A 15155-nucleotide genomic window follows, 5' to 3' on the forward strand; every position below is an offset into this window, starting at 1 on the left:
AGCCAAAGACTGGCTTTTTTAAAATCATTTATACATTTGTAATGTGCCCTTAAGATTTATTTATGACAGTTGTCTCAATGTTTTTGAGTAGGCAGCAATTAGACACATCAGGAGACAAACCTAATTCATTTCTCTTCAGTTTTTTTCTATTGCGTTTTCTCAAGGGAATTTACAAAACAAAAAAATATATTTTTTTATATTAAAGTAAGAAGGTAAAAGTTGAAATAACTGCAAATATTGCAGAATTGGAGAGGAAACGGATGTACCCGAGTGAATATTAAAGCGTTCAGTTTGTCCTCCAGCAGCAGAGACTCAGAGATAATTCAGACAAACCTAACCCAGATCTCTGATGGAGCTGATAAAGACTTTATGTTCATTTAACAGGGAACCAATGAAGAAAAGCTAAAATAGGAGAAATGTTTATTTATTTAATTGTGTGTTTATTTGGCTACTTTTTCTGGGGTTCACATCATTAAACACATTCATAACAAAAACAGCTACAAACACTTANTTTTTGAGTAGGCAGCAATTACAGACAACAGGAGACAAAACTAATTAATTTGAAGTTCAGGTTTTTTATATTGCACCAATTTACGAGACGTTATCTCAAGGGAATTTACAAAACAAAAATAAATAAAATGTAATTTTTTTGTAGAAGAAAAGCAAAAAGTTGGTTGCAGGAGAGCAAGAATGTTTAAATGATGGCAGCATTACCTCAGCTGAAGCCAAACTTATGAAAAGGAAAAGCTCCTTACAAGTCCTGATCAAAACTAACAGAGATTCTTTGTCATAGGAATCATCACCTGTGCAGGTGGCCAGTGAGACATATGACTGATATTTACATATTAAAATAGTCTGATAATCACATTGTAATTTTTAAACACAGAAATGGAAAATAAAATGTAATCTACACCCACATGGTGGGGAGTATTGTCTCTGTAAATGAGCAGGAAATTTTCTCTATATCTAGAACTAGTGCTTGGTATTTTTATTGAGGTCATGAATGTTAAGGTTCACTTTAGTTTTTGTGCAGAAGGAGAAGGACAGTGAAAGACTCATCGTGTGGCTCGTTGTGCAAGTTTGATGCAGAAAGATTTTAAGTTTTCCTAGAAGCTAAAGTTGAGTAAATATAAAATGTAAATCTAAGTTTATGTGTAGTTGTTTTTATGTAGACTGATAGAGGCTAGCGCCCTCTAGTGTCTATCTGTGCATGTTGCTGCCAGAGACCCAATCCTGCCAATTATTACCAAAGCCAAGAGGAAAACCCAAGACTATATCACAGAAAATTATTTAATTCCAGTTTTTTTATCTTTCCTTTTTACAGAATGGCATCAAAAACAGTTCAGATGATATTTGTGGCTCTCAGCGCCATCGGGGTGTTTGGGGTCATCATCTGCTGCGCCCTACCCGAATGGTCTGCGGGACATCTTAGTGATACGGTAACCAAAAGGCATTTTATGATTCAAATTAGCATAATAATTATGATTAGTTAGCTTTAAAGGTTTTTTATTAATCAGCTACTTTTTTATGTGTTATTGCATAATTTAACCAGAATGTCTTTATAACAACTGTTATAAAAATGCTGTAGAAATGAAATATAATATTGACTTTGCAGTTTTACGCCTCATCAGAAACGTACAGATTCCTGACATCATCTGTTCTTTTCTAAACTGTTTAAAGACTCAGTGATATTAATTTATATAAACGTTTGGATGGGAGTTGAAAAATATTCTCAAAAAAATAAAATAAAAGAATAAAAATAAAAGGCATAATTTTGACATTCAGTAAAAAGAAATTAATTTGATTTTTCTATCTGATTTAATATCATAGAAAATGTTTAATAAATTGTATGTAAATATCTGTTTCTCTGTGTTTGGGTGGATAGGAAGTTCATGTAGGTCTGTGGAAGACGTGTGGAAAGCACAGTACTGGACCGCAGGCGTGCGTAACGTATGATGACTCCATGATATCCTCTGAAATGCAGGCCTTCAGGGCCTTGACCGTCATCAGCTGCATGCTGGGTATTCTCAGCCTCCTCCTCCTGATCTTTGGTTCCGACTTCACCCCATGTGTTCAGAATGAAAACACCAAACCCAAAATGATCCTGGCGGCCGGAGTGGGACTGATACTGGCCGGCCTGCTGGTGATCATCCCGGTCAGCTGGTTTTCAAATGATATGAGAAATGGACCAGAGGGAGTGATGCTGGGAGCGAGCATCTATATCGGCTTTGTAGCTGGTTTGATGTTGATGCTGACTGGAGGTCTGCTCTGCTACTTAAGCAGATCCAGCAGCTCTGGAGGAACCGCCAGCTTCTTCAGCAACAGAGTTTAGGCTAAAACATACAGAATGTAGAGGCTTGATTGAAGGAACTGGTGACCAACAGACGGGCAGACAAGGGATAAATTTAGGTAAAAACTGGGAAGATGATGTGAAATTATCATTTCTATACTTTTAACATTTGGTGTTTGACTTTTAACATAATTTTCCTGAATGCTGGAAAATTTGATTTCAGTGAACTTTTGATTCATTTTTTTTATTTGCATATTAAAACTGTTCTATGTTTATTTTCTTCATACTTTCTTAATTCCAGTTTAAAAACCAGTCAAGATAATTACCAACCAGATTTGCTTCAATTTCATGATGTTTCCCAGTTTTCTGCTTTACTTCCTATTGATAAAACATTTACTGTAACTATTTCTGTTTTTGTACAATAATCACAACAGATCATTATATTTGGGTCAGATGTGATTGGAAAATAAATAAGATGAATCAAAAAATTCAATTTCATAGAATATGATTAGTTTTACAAAAATATATAAAAAATTAAAGCAACTTAACAGAAAACTTCAACTGATTGATTCTTCATCTCATATGTAAAAGAATATTGTATTACAAAATTATGTGTTGTAATAAAGTTACCGTCTGACTTTATTTTATCGTATATTTCAGCTTTTGCTTCTGTATTTTTCATTTTAAACAATAAATGAAAAGTTTTTTCTGATTTTTCATAACTTCATCTGTTCATGAGTTTTTCTTCCCTTTGTTAAACTTTAAGATTCACACATCTCAGTTTAAATAAAAAAGATCCTAAAATCTTCACAAACTGTTTATTCATATCCAGCATTTTGGTCCTGTGGCTCAGATGCCAACAGTTTAATCTGCTGACATCAAACCACAGCAGATTTATGAAAGTTACAGAGTTTTGAACTTCCTCATTCAGTTTATAAGTGAAGCCAAAGTTGCACCATTTCACATTCGAAGATCCACCTTGTTTAAGACCAGAAGTAACAGAAGAACCTCCAACACCTGATCCAACCACAACTTTTAAAAAGGTAAACACTTTTTCAAAACATTTTTACCAAAACAGAAGAAATAAATTATTGGATTCCTTTTAATGTGGATAAAATCACCTTTATCTTTCATATTTGTTTGCTTTTCAGGATGACCTGAGGATTTATTAGATGGATGTTGGATCGTTTTTATGACGCAACTGAAGGAGAAAATGTAAATTATGTTTCCTAAGGGAATGTGCAACGATACCAACTGCATTTCCTTTACTAATGTGCAGGTTTTTATCTAATATTCTTGCCTTCACAACATGCATTGCATTTATCTTAGACGTTGAAGAATTTTACTTTGTTTTACTTGTTTTTTCTGTTTAATGAATGTGATATTTACCAATGAGCAGCAACAGTTGAATAAAATGAGTCGCTTCTTTGTTCATATCTTTATCATTAAAAGACTATAATGTCTCTCATCAAAGGTAATTCTTTGCCCTTTTTTGTTTGATTTTTGCTGGATAAAGTGTTGCAAGTCATTCCAGAATATTTTACTGTCCATACATTGAAAATTAGATAGTTTCTAAATTAAATGGCATTCCATTTCTTGGTGGCCATCAGAGTTAAAATCTCCTCCACCTATTATTTTACCTCCAAGGAAAAAATAATATTGTTTTGATCTTGCTTTTTACACTTGTTTGATTATTTAGTCATACATATATATTATTATAAATAGTCTCTGATCAATATAAACTAGAATAATCCATTACTGTACAAATCTTCCTCTGAATTTCCCCTGCAGAACGGCGACCCCTGCTGACTCCTTTTTGTACATATTCACTCTACCAGAATGTTGCATCTGTTTTTTTCATGAGTTTTTGGGATAAAATAAATATAATCTCCTTTATTTTGACAAAAATGAAACATAACTTTTCTCTTTATTTATAATAACTTGGCATTAAGATAAAGAATAGAAATGGACATTAGTTCACACTAAAACAATTTAATTTGAACTGTACTCAGGTGAAGACAATTATTGTGTTAAATAAAAAAACACCAGTTGAGTTGAATTATTAACACATTATAAATGAGTTATGATTCATTATTTTGGTCGGCTCAATCGTGTATTTTTCTAGTTGCAGCCGAGATGAAAGTGTTTTGTAATTCTTTAGGAGTTGGATCTTCTTCTTCATTCTTTTTGTCTTGTTCACCTTTTTCACTTTTGGTTTGGAATTTCATCGGCGTGTTCGGGGAGGATATTCTTAATAAAAACTAATAAATAAAAAGGAACATATATAGACACATACAGTCATCTCCGATTCAGTGTCAGTGGATACTAGCTGCCACCAGGTGGCACTGTTGCTGCAAGCATCCAAACACATTCATATATTACCAACATATTCATATATTTAACTTGTCACTTGTACCTTTTACCACTTGACAGGTGAGTCAGTCAGCAGCAGCTCTAACCCACGTCCCTCCTGACCCACGTCCTCTCCTGAGTGAAATTAAAGCTGCAGTTTGTCACTTTTATATAAAAATATTTTTCACATATTTTTTTAAAACTGTCATTATATTGTGACAGTATGGTATGAGAGATAATCTGTGAAAAATCTATTTCCTCTGGCTTCTCCCAGTGCTAGATACAACCAGTTAGTAGCAGGAGAGTTTTAGTGCTGTCAATCACAATCTCATGTGGTGCTGGTCACCCTTCCTCCCCCTTGTTTTGTGCTATGCTGCTGCTAGCATATCAAACTGTGAATGCTCAGTTTAGTTAGCATAGCTAAAGACGGCAGATAAACAGTTTCTTGTAATGATAAGTTGTTTCTCCACCATCAGCACATTTAGCAGTGAGTGAATGAAGTTGATTGACAGCGCTAAGGCCCAAACAAATTTTTGTCAGGGGCCCCACGATTCCTGGCAGCTCCCCTGCTGATAGTTCTCAAGAAAACCACTGCTTTTGTTTTATCCACATTCAAAACCAACTAANCATTAACATTCACCCCTTATGCAGAACAGAGGCAGCCACACAGTAACAGCTGAGGTACATGTTAAACATGAGTCAGCATTAAAATCTTTATGCTAGCCAACCGCTGGATAAGCATAGCTTCATTTAAAACACAAAACAGTGAGATAAACTCCTAACAAGTCAGTAAAATACACTCATGGTTTAACAAAAACAGAATCGCATGAATTACAACAATAAACTCTCGGTTTTACGAACTCACACACGGTCAGTCATTCTACCTGAGTGAAGCTGCCCCCCCCCCTCCACTTTCTTCAAACCAGACAAAACTGGTGTCAAAAGTTTGTGCTGCTTTGGCTTTGAAGATATTAATGAAAGGCTAAAGGTCAAAAGGTCAACCAGCCACCCCACTTTTATGGAATCAAACTAAATTGGTGTCAAATCTGTGCGCTACGTTTGTACAGCAAAATTTTTCATTTGTGAAAGCCATCATTTTAAAGATATAAAGAAATGTTTCTAGAGGTCATGAAAGGTCAACCAGCCCCCCCACCTTCTGCAAATTCAAACAAAATGAGTGTCTGTCAGCTCGACTATGTTTGTGCAGCAAAATTTTTTGTTTGTGCTGCTTTTAATGAAAGGTCAAAGGTCAAAAGGTCAACCAGCCCCCCCACTTTTATGAAATCAAACTAAATCGGTGTCAAACATGTGCGCTACGTTTTTGCTGGTTTTGTTTAATTTGGTAAAAGTGGGGAGGCTGGTTGACATTTTGACCTTTAAACTTTCATTAATATCTTCAAAGCCAAAAGTGCACAAACAAAAATATTTGCTGCCCAAACCAGCTCCAACATAGGCGAGTTGATTGACGCCAAGTTTACTCATTTTTGCAAACGTGAGCAGGCGTGTCCAGGCTGGTTGACCTGTGACCTCCGGAGAACATTTTTATTAATATCTTTAAAATGATGGCGGCACAAACAAAAAAAAATTCTGCACAAACCAGCACAAGCGTGCTGGTTTAATAATCACTCGGATGCCAAAGTATCCGAGTGATTATTAAAAGCAGGGAGAAGCAATAGAGGGATCTCGGATAGTTTGAGAGAAAACCATCGCTTTCGTCTTTTCCACATTCGAAACCAGCTTCAGACGTAATGAGTTTGAGATACGCCATCTTTTATTTATTGTACACAAAATCATATCTTTCTAAACATTTGCTAGAGGTGTCAAAAAGTACATCCTGTTCTTCAGATGACCACAAAGTCTTCATTGGCATGAAACAAAACCACAGATGAGCACAAAACCAAGCAGAACTTCCTTCATGAAGCAACAACCACATCTGCAGTGCCATTTCACACGGTTTCTACTTTGCTTACACAACAGAAGGACCTGCAGAACGTGAGAAAGGTAAGCAATTTTTTCACCTTTTTTATGTATTTTTACTGCAAAGAAAAACGGATTTAGCTATAAAAATTCCATCATAGTGTGCACAAAATTAACCTTTTGAGCCAAAGACTGGCTTTTTTAAAATCATTTATACATTTGTAATGTGCCCTTAAGATTTATTTATGACAGTTGTCTCAATGTTTTTGAGTAGGCAGCAATTAGACACATCAGGAGACAAACCTAATTCATTTCTCTTCAGTTTTTTTCTATTGCGTTTTCTCAAGGGAATTTACAAAACAAAAATATATATTTTTTTATATTAAAGTAAGAAGGTAAAAGTTGAAATAACTGCAAATATTGCAGAATTGGAGAGGAAACGGATGTACCCGAGTGAATATTAAAGCGTTCAGTTTGTCCTCCAGCAGCAGAGACTCAGAGATAATTCAGACAAACCTAACCCAGATCTCTGATGGAGCTGATAAAGACTTTATGTTCATTTAACAGGGAACCAATGAAGAAAAGCTAAAATAGGAGAAATGTTTATTTATTTAATTGTGTGTTTATTTGGCTACTTTTTCTGGGGTTCACATCATTAAACACATTCATAACAAAAACAGCTACAAACACTTATACTAGAAACCAGTGTTGTGTTCAAGACCACCTAACCCAAGACCAAGACCAGAGTGTATCGAGACCGAGACAAGACCAAGACTTTTAGGGTCCGAGACCAAGTCAAGACCAAGACCAGCTACAGCTACATGACACAATAAAATGTAAAATATGATCAAAATTGCTTTTCAAAATAATCTGAAAGATCCATATTCCTATAAAAACACCTAGATGTTAAATACTTAATACACTTTACCAATATTAAATATTCCATTTCTGTGCTACAATGTGTGATGGTCTCGCGCCATCTGCCATCAGGTCAGATCGTCATACGCTTAGCTCAGACATGCATACGCTGTCATTACCATATGATTTTATTTAATCAGCAACATAGAATAATGACGTAGATCATTATTAACAGTTATTAACAGTTGTATGGCATCCAGCTGCAGCCAGACCTGCTTTAAACACACTTTGAAACAATGACAACGCATGTATATCTATCTAGTTATCATATTATGTCATATTATAAACAATTTAATGACTTATTTTCATCATAACTTGTTGCATATGCTGAGCTGACAACTCCACTGACGGTCGGACTTCTTAAGGCGCATGATCTGGCATGGTACTCACTGCATGTATGCTAGCAACATAGAATCATGACGTAGATCGTCATGCGCTTTGTTATTAACAGTTGTATGGCATCCTAACTTAGCATTTAAGTGAGTTTTACACGGGCCTGTGTTGTAGCTTACTCCAGCAGCAGCCAGACTTGCTTTAAATACACTTTGAAACCATGACAACACATGTATATCTATATAGTTATCATTGAAAACAATTTAATGACTTATTTTCGTCATAACTTGCTGCGTATGGTGAACTGACAACACCTGACTGTCGGACTTCTTAATGCGCATGCGGAGACATGGTACTCACTGCATGTATGCTATTCTGACAGCGTATGGCTATCTGATAGAACAACGGCTCTCAGTGACACTCCAGTCCTATCTAATAAGTAAAGAGCCGTGGAGAAGAATCGACTCTTTCTGAATGTGACATCACTATATTGCAGACTTTTGGACATAGCGTTGTCCCATATATGCGACAAGTCAGTCAACATCTCCGCACAATAATTCAGGCAGTGAGTGACAACATTTTTCATCACAAATTCTTATGTGTCTCTGTACAGCTAGCTTTACTAACATCACGTCAACGGATCTTACCATCTTTGAGCTACTTTTCTAAGTGACGAAAAAAGTTAGACGTCTCCACCGTCTGTGAAAGCGAAGCGCTGCTGAGTTAGCTGTGGCCATCGGATTTCTTATGATTTATGCAGCTCTATTCTATTACTGACGATTAGACAAACATTTTCTGCCGCTGAGAGAAAACCATGGCGCATGTCCTGGAGTGCCGTGCGCGAGTGAAAGGTGGGGAGAGGAGGGGGAGAGGGGAGTAACAGAAACACGTAGTTGCTTGGATTTTAATCAGCGTTTTGCATCCACTGAAAACAAAGATGTTAACAAATAAAGTGGACAGTATGCTCATGCTGTATGTTTAGTGATATTTTCACAGATGCGGTCTCGACTGGTCTTGAAATAAAATGTCGAGTCCTCAGAGCCCGAGACCGAGACCAAATGCGGTCGAGTCCGAGACGAGACCATCAAAAAATGGTCTTAAGACCGGTCTCGAGACCAAGACCNAATCAAACTAAATCGGTGTCAAACATGTGCGCTACGTTTTTGCTGGTTTTGTTTAATTTGGTAAAAGTGGGGAGGCTGGTTGACATTTTGACCTTTAAACTTTCATTAATATCTTCAAAGCCAAAAGTGCACAAACAAAAATATTTGCTGCCCAAACCAGCTCCAACATAGGCGAGTTGATTGACGCCAAGTTTACTCATTTTTGCAAACGTGAGCAGGCGTGTCCAGGCTGGTTGACCTGTGACCTCCGGAGAACATTTTTATTAATATCTTTAAAATGATGGCGGCACAAACAAAAAAAAATTCTGCACAAACCAGCACAAGCGTGCTGGTTTAATAATCACTCGGATGCCAAAGTATCCGAGTGATTATTAAAAGCAGGGAGAAGCAATAGAGGGATCTCGGATAGTTTGAGAGAAAACCATCGCTTTCGTCTTTTCCACATTCGAAACCAGCTTCAGACGTAATGAGTTTGAGATACGCCATCTTTTATTTATTGTACACAAAATCAAATCTTTCTAAACATTTGCTAGAGGTGTCAAAAGGTACATCCTGTTCTTCAGATGACCACAAAGTCTTCATTGGCATGAAACAAAACCACAGATGAGCACAAAACCAAGCAGAACTTCCTTCATGAAGCAACAACCACATCTGCAGTGCCATTTCACACGGTTTCTACTTTGCTTACACAACAGAAGGACCTGCAGAACGTGAGAAAGGTAAGCAATTTTTTCACCTTTTTTATGTATTTTTACTGCAAAGAAAAACGGATTTAGCTATAAAAATTCCATCATAGTGTGCACAAAATTAACCTTTTGAGCCAAAGACTGGCTTTTTTAAAATCATTTATACATTTGTAATGTGCCCTTAAGATTTATTTATGACAGTTGTCTCAATGTTTTTGAGTAGGCAGCAATTAGACACATCAGGAGACAAACCTAATTCATTTCTCTTCAGTTTTTTTCTATTGCGTTTTCTCAAGGGAATTTACAAAACAAAAAAATATATTTTTTTATATTAAAGTAAGAAGGTAAAAGTTGAAATAACTGCAAATATTGCAGAATTGGAGCGGAAACGAATGTACCCGAGTGAATATTAAAGCGTTCAGTTTGTCCTCCAGCAGCAGAGACTCAGAGATAATTCAGACAAAACTAACCCAGATCTCTGATGGAGCTGATAAAGACTTTATGTTCATTTAACAGGGAACCAATGAAGAAAAGCTAAAATAGGTGAAATGTTTATTTATTTAATTGTGTGTTTATTTGGCTACTTTTTCTGGGGTTCACATCATTAAACACATTCATAACAAAAACAGCTACAAACACTTAAACTAGAAACATAGCATATTTATCCATAAACATAGAATTACAAAACTATGATAAAATAATTAAGCAGGGCTTGTTTAAAAGCTCAAAGATTTATGACATTTAAAACAGATGAAGGAAGTTATTTCTGTTTTCATTCCTCGAGAAATACGTTTTTTTGTCCAGAATTCCTGTTGCATGGTGGAATAAAACATTTGAAAGAATGCCTTGTATTAAAATTGTGTAAAGTTTAACGAAATAAAAGTTTATTATGTGAAGCAATTTGTATCTTAGATACTACAATACTTCTAAAAAAAGGATAATAGGATAATTTCTGCCTTATTTTTATCCAGGGACCAACCTAAAGCTTTGTGCATTCTGATAATAATTATGTATTTGGAAGAATGAGAGCAAAACGAGCTGCTCTGTTTTTGGTTAGATGTTTTTCTGAAGCGTTGGACCGAACCATGGAGCAAAACTGCAACAAATATGATGGTTTTAATTTTCACCAGAACTCCTGCTGCAGCGTTCTGGATCAGATGAAGGATTTTAACTGTATTTTATGGACTTTCTGTCACTAAACAAGTTCCAGCCTTGAAGTAACAAATGCATGGACTGTTTTCTACGTCTCTCCTGGACAGATTTATATGTAGTCGTTTTTATGTAGGCAACATGAAAACATGTTGTGGTTTTGAGGGTGCAGGTGCTCTAGCGCCCTCTAGTGTCTGTCTGTGCACATCGCTGCTAGAGGCCCAATCCTGCATGGAGGACGCCAAGAAGAAAACCCCAGAATATATCACAGAAAATGATTTAATCCCAGTTTTTTAATTTCTCCTTCTTTGCAGAATGGCATCAACTGCAGTTCAGATGCTATGTGTGGCTCTCGGCACCATCGGGTTGATTGGGGTCATCATCTGTTCTGGCCTCCCTCGCTGGGTCGTGGGACATCAGGATGATACGGTAACCATATAATCAAAAGACATTTTATGGTTGAAATTAGCATGATAGTTATTAGTTCATTTATATGTCATTTTTATAACCTATTTTGTGTTTTATTGCGTAATTTAAGCAGCTTATCATTATAACAACTGTTACAAAATGCTGTATTTATGAAGTATAAACTTTGCATTTTTACGTCGTGACATTGGGCCTCTGTCTCTTTAAGAAGCTTCTGCTCTGTCTTCAGCATGTCATCACAACAATGCTTCTCATTATACTGTTTGCAACCATTTTGGGAGCTTTAACTGAGAAATAGTCTCCATTAGCAGATCCTTTGCAGTCCTTCCCTGGTTCTTGTATTCATTTCCAGGGAGGTACAGCGAGGTTTACCTCTATATTAGCCAAATATTGTAACTTCATCAGAAACTTAGATTCCTGACATCATCTGGGCTTTCCTAAACTGTTTAAAGACTCAGTCATAGTAATTTATTCTCAAAACTATAAAAACATAATTCTGACATTCAGTAAACAGAAATTAATTTGGTTTTTCTATCTGATTTTATATGCTTAATAAGGTGTATGTAAATATCTGTTTCTATGTCTTTGGATGGACAGGAATTTCATTACGGTCTGTCGATGGAGTGTAAGAACCAGAGCACCGGACGGATGCAGTGCACAAAGTTTGACTCCATACCCTCTGAACTTCAGGCAGCCCGGGCCATGACCGCCATCAGCTGCATCTTTGGTATTCTCAGCCTCCTCCTCCTGTCTTTTGGTGCCGACTTCACCACATGTATTCAGAACAAAAACTCCAAGACCAAAATGATCCAGACAGCTGGAGTGGGCCTGATGCTGGCCGGCATGCTGGTGATCATCCCGGTCAGCTTGGTGGCACATAATATTTTGAGAAACAAACAATGTCTCTCTAGAGACATTGGGGCTAGCATCTATATCGGCTGGGCAGCTGGCATGCTGATGATCCTGACTCAAGGTCTGCTCCTCAGCTTTGGCAGACCCAGAGCTGCTGGTGCTCTCAGCAGCTCTGGAGCTGCCAGAATCTCTTCCAGAACCTCTTCCACAACCGTTAGTTCTGGAGGAGTAACCGCCACTTCCTTTGCTTTAGTATCCAGCTACCACAGCGACAGAGTTTAAGCTCCAAGCAACTTAATTTAGAGGATTGATGGAAGGGCCTGGTGTCCAATAGACGGGCAGACAAAGGAGCTGATTTGCTAAAAACTAGGAAGACGACACCAGAGATAGTAAATATTATGCTGACAATAAATGGACCAAATTATCACTTCCATACTTTTAGCATTTTGTAGTAGAAGGCATGTGCTCTGTAACACATCGGACTTTTACTTTTCTATTGGCAAAATTCCCAGAATTTTTATTAAAATGTCCTGAAATTTGACTTCACAAAGCTCCTAAGGAAAATTATTTTAAAAGCCATAAATGTCTGTATGCATTAAAATTACATTTCAATTATCTTTTGATGTATTTTTTGCTTACTAAATACATTTTTATATTTGTCATTTTTTTTCATGGTTTCTTAATTCCAGTTTAAAAAACAGTCAACAGAAACAGTCATGTTTCTCAGTTTTCTGCTTTATTTTCTATTGATAAAACATTTACTGTAACTATTTTTGTTTTTATACAATAATTACAACAGATTATCATTAACATTATATTTGGTGAGATATAGATGTGTTTGGAAAAATAAGTAAAATGTATCAAAAAATTCAATTTCACAGAATAGCATTTTGTTTTCTTACATATATATATATATATATAAAAATTTAAGCTATATACAGAAAACTATATAGCTTATAGCTTAAACAGAAAACTGTTTGATTCTTCATCTCATATGCAAAAGAATATTGTTTTACAAAATTATGCAAACCCTTCAGATAAAATGTTACCGTCTGACTTTATTTTATCTTATATTTCAGCTTTTGCTTCTGTATTTTTCATTTGCAAACAAGAAATAAAAGTTTTCTCTGATTTTACATAACTACGTCTGTTCATTAGTTTTTCTTCCCTTTGTTAAACTTTAATATCGGCACATCTCAGTTTAAATAAAAAAGATCCTAAAATCTTCACAAACTGTTTATTCATATTCAGCATTTTGGTCGTTTGGCTCAGACGCCAACAGTTTAATCTGCTGACATCAAACCACAGCAGATTTATGAAACTTACAGAGTTTTGAACTTCCTAATTCAGTTTATAAGTGAAGCCAAAGTTGCACCATTTCACATTCAAAGATCCACCTTAAGATCAGAAGTAACAGAAGAACCTCCAACACCTGATCCAACCACAACTTTTAAAAAGGTAAACACTTTTTCAAAACTGATTTTTATTTCCAGTGAAATAAAAAACTGAAGAAGTTAATTATTGAATTCCTTCTAATTATCAAAAATCACTCGCAATGTGGATAAAATTACCTTTGTCTTTCATATTTTTAAGCTTTTCAGGATGATCCGAGGATTTATTAGATGGATGTTGGGTCGTGGTTTTAGTGTCGCAACTCAAGGAGAAAATTTTAATCATTTATGTTTCCTAAGGGAATGTGCAACGATACCAACTGCATTTCTATTACAAATGTGTGTAAATCTGTGTTTATATTTTGCTAATGTTGAATAAACTTCNTCTTTTCTCTGTATTGACAGATAAAAGACTTGGGTTTCTTCCACTATAGTTTGCTTAAACGTGGCTCCATTCCTGCTGACTGAGCCGATATGCAGCCATGTGAGCTTTTCAGCTCTGCTCACTAATTTTGACATCATGGCTCCACAAAGACACATTAACTTTGTTGTTCTGAGTGGCTTTATGCTTTGGGTCATTATCCGTTTGAAAGACGCTTCGGACGCTGCTTCACTATTTCCACATAATGTTCTTTCCTCATGATGCCATATATTTTGTGAAGTGAACCAGTTGCTCTTGCTGCAAACATCCACATGATGGAGAACATCAAACTCTCTGACTCTGGCGTCTGTTTTTTGATTGTAATAAAATAATCTGTGCTGAAATAAAACATGATGAACTCAATATCCATCCAGCGATGGATATTAAGTTCATCCTTTCAGCCCATGTTTGGCAAATGACTCATTTCAATCCCAAAGAAGTGTCCAAAGTTTCTGGAAATAGAAATATATTAGGTTTTGTATTTGATTTAATGTGTAGCATATTTAGAATATGTAATATATTGTTTCTGTGTGTTTAGGTGATTTATGAAGGTCTCTGGATGATGTGTGTGAAGCAGAGCACTGGACAGCTGCAGTGCAAAGTGTACGACTCCTTGCTGGTGTTACCCTTTGACCTTCAGGCTGGCCGGCCCATGACCGTCATCAGCTGCATCCTCTGTGGGCTCAGCCTCTTCCTCCTGTTCTTTGGTTCCGACTTGACCAGATGTTTTCAGAACCAAGGCACCAAGCCCAAACTCAGCCTGATGGCTGCAGTGGGCCTGCTGCTGGCCGGCCTGCTGGTGATCATCCCGGTCAGCTGGATGACGCATACCATCATAAGAGATTTCTACAACCCCTTCGTAGCACGGAGCCAGAAGACAGAGCTGGGAGCGTGCATCTATATCGGCTGGGCAGCTGGTGTGATACTGATCCTGACTGCAGTTCTGCTCTGCTGCTTCGGCAGACCCAGATCCAGCAGCTCAAGAGGAACCGTCAAATACCACAGAGCTCCAGGTCTAAATGACGACTAAATTTAGAGGTTTTATGGAAGGAACTGGGGTCCAATAGACGGATAGACAAAAGGTTGATTTGGTAAAAACTGGGAAGTCGACACCAGAGATTGTAAATACTTTATGCTAACAATAACTGGATCTGATTCCACATCTTATCGTTGGTGCTTGTACTCTGCAAATTTTTATTTAGAACATTCTGTAAGCTCTGTTTTTTTAACTACCTATAATTAATTTACAATTAATTTGTTGTTTCTTTACACTGATCACTAGAGATTATTAAAACT

General features: G+C 36.5%; 3 protein-coding genes across 6 annotated transcripts in view; all 3 read left to right on the forward strand.

Annotated features, from left to right (window-relative positions):
• LOC103144968 (claudin-4-like) overlaps positions 1 to 2479 on the forward strand; it is a 104374-nt gene extending 101895 nt beyond the window's left edge. For 2 of the 3 annotated variants that reach the window (XM_007562163.1, XM_016676434.1), the window contains exons 2-3: positions 1325 to 1439; positions 1886 to 2479. In XM_007562163.1, coding sequence (XP_007562225.1) covers positions 1326 to 1439; positions 1886 to 2332 — 561 coding nt within the window. In that variant the 5' untranslated portion in view covers position 1325 and the 3' untranslated portion in view covers positions 2333 to 2479. Of the gene's footprint in view, positions 1 to 1322; positions 1440 to 1885 lie in introns of all 3 variants that reach the window. The other variant, XM_016676435.1, reaches the window with a different exon arrangement.
• Positions 1 to 15149, forward strand: part of LOC103145014 (claudin-4-like) — a 129574-nt gene extending 114425 nt beyond the window's left edge. For both annotated transcript variants that reach the window (XM_016676432.1, XM_016676431.1), the window contains one exon: positions 14398 to 15149. In XM_016676432.1, the coding sequence (XP_016531918.1) occupies positions 14398 to 14889 (492 nt within the window). In that variant the 3' untranslated portion in view covers positions 14890 to 15149. The remainder of the gene's footprint in view (positions 1 to 14397) is intronic.
• LOC103144970 (claudin-4-like) lies at positions 9578 to 12620 on the forward strand. Its single transcript, XM_007562166.2, has 3 exons — positions 9578 to 9653; positions 11084 to 11198; positions 11793 to 12620. The coding sequence occupies exons 2-3, from the start codon at positions 11085 to 11087 to the stop codon at positions 12327 to 12329; spliced, it is 651 nt and encodes a 216-aa protein (XP_007562228.1). The 5' UTR covers positions 9578 to 9653; position 11084; the 3' UTR covers positions 12330 to 12620.
• Positions 15150 to 15155: the final 6 nt, after the last annotated feature.

The sequence above is a fragment of the Poecilia formosa genome, unplaced genomic scaffold (assembly GCF_000485575.1).
Source record: "Poecilia formosa unplaced genomic scaffold, Poecilia_formosa-5.1.2 Scaffold134, whole genome shotgun sequence".
Classification (NCBI taxonomy): domain Eukaryota; kingdom Metazoa; phylum Chordata; class Actinopteri; order Cyprinodontiformes; family Poeciliidae; genus Poecilia; species Poecilia formosa.

Bases quoted from the DNA above. Each gene is read 5' to 3' on its own strand.
- LOC103144970 (XM_007562166.2), top strand. From the start codon at position 11,085: ATGGCATCAACTGCAGTTCAGATGCTATGTGTGGCTCTCGGCACCATC. The intron at 11,199-11,792 runs GTAACCATATAA...TTGGATGGACAG, and splicing joins TGGGACATCAGGATGATACG to GAATTTCATTACGGTCTGTC.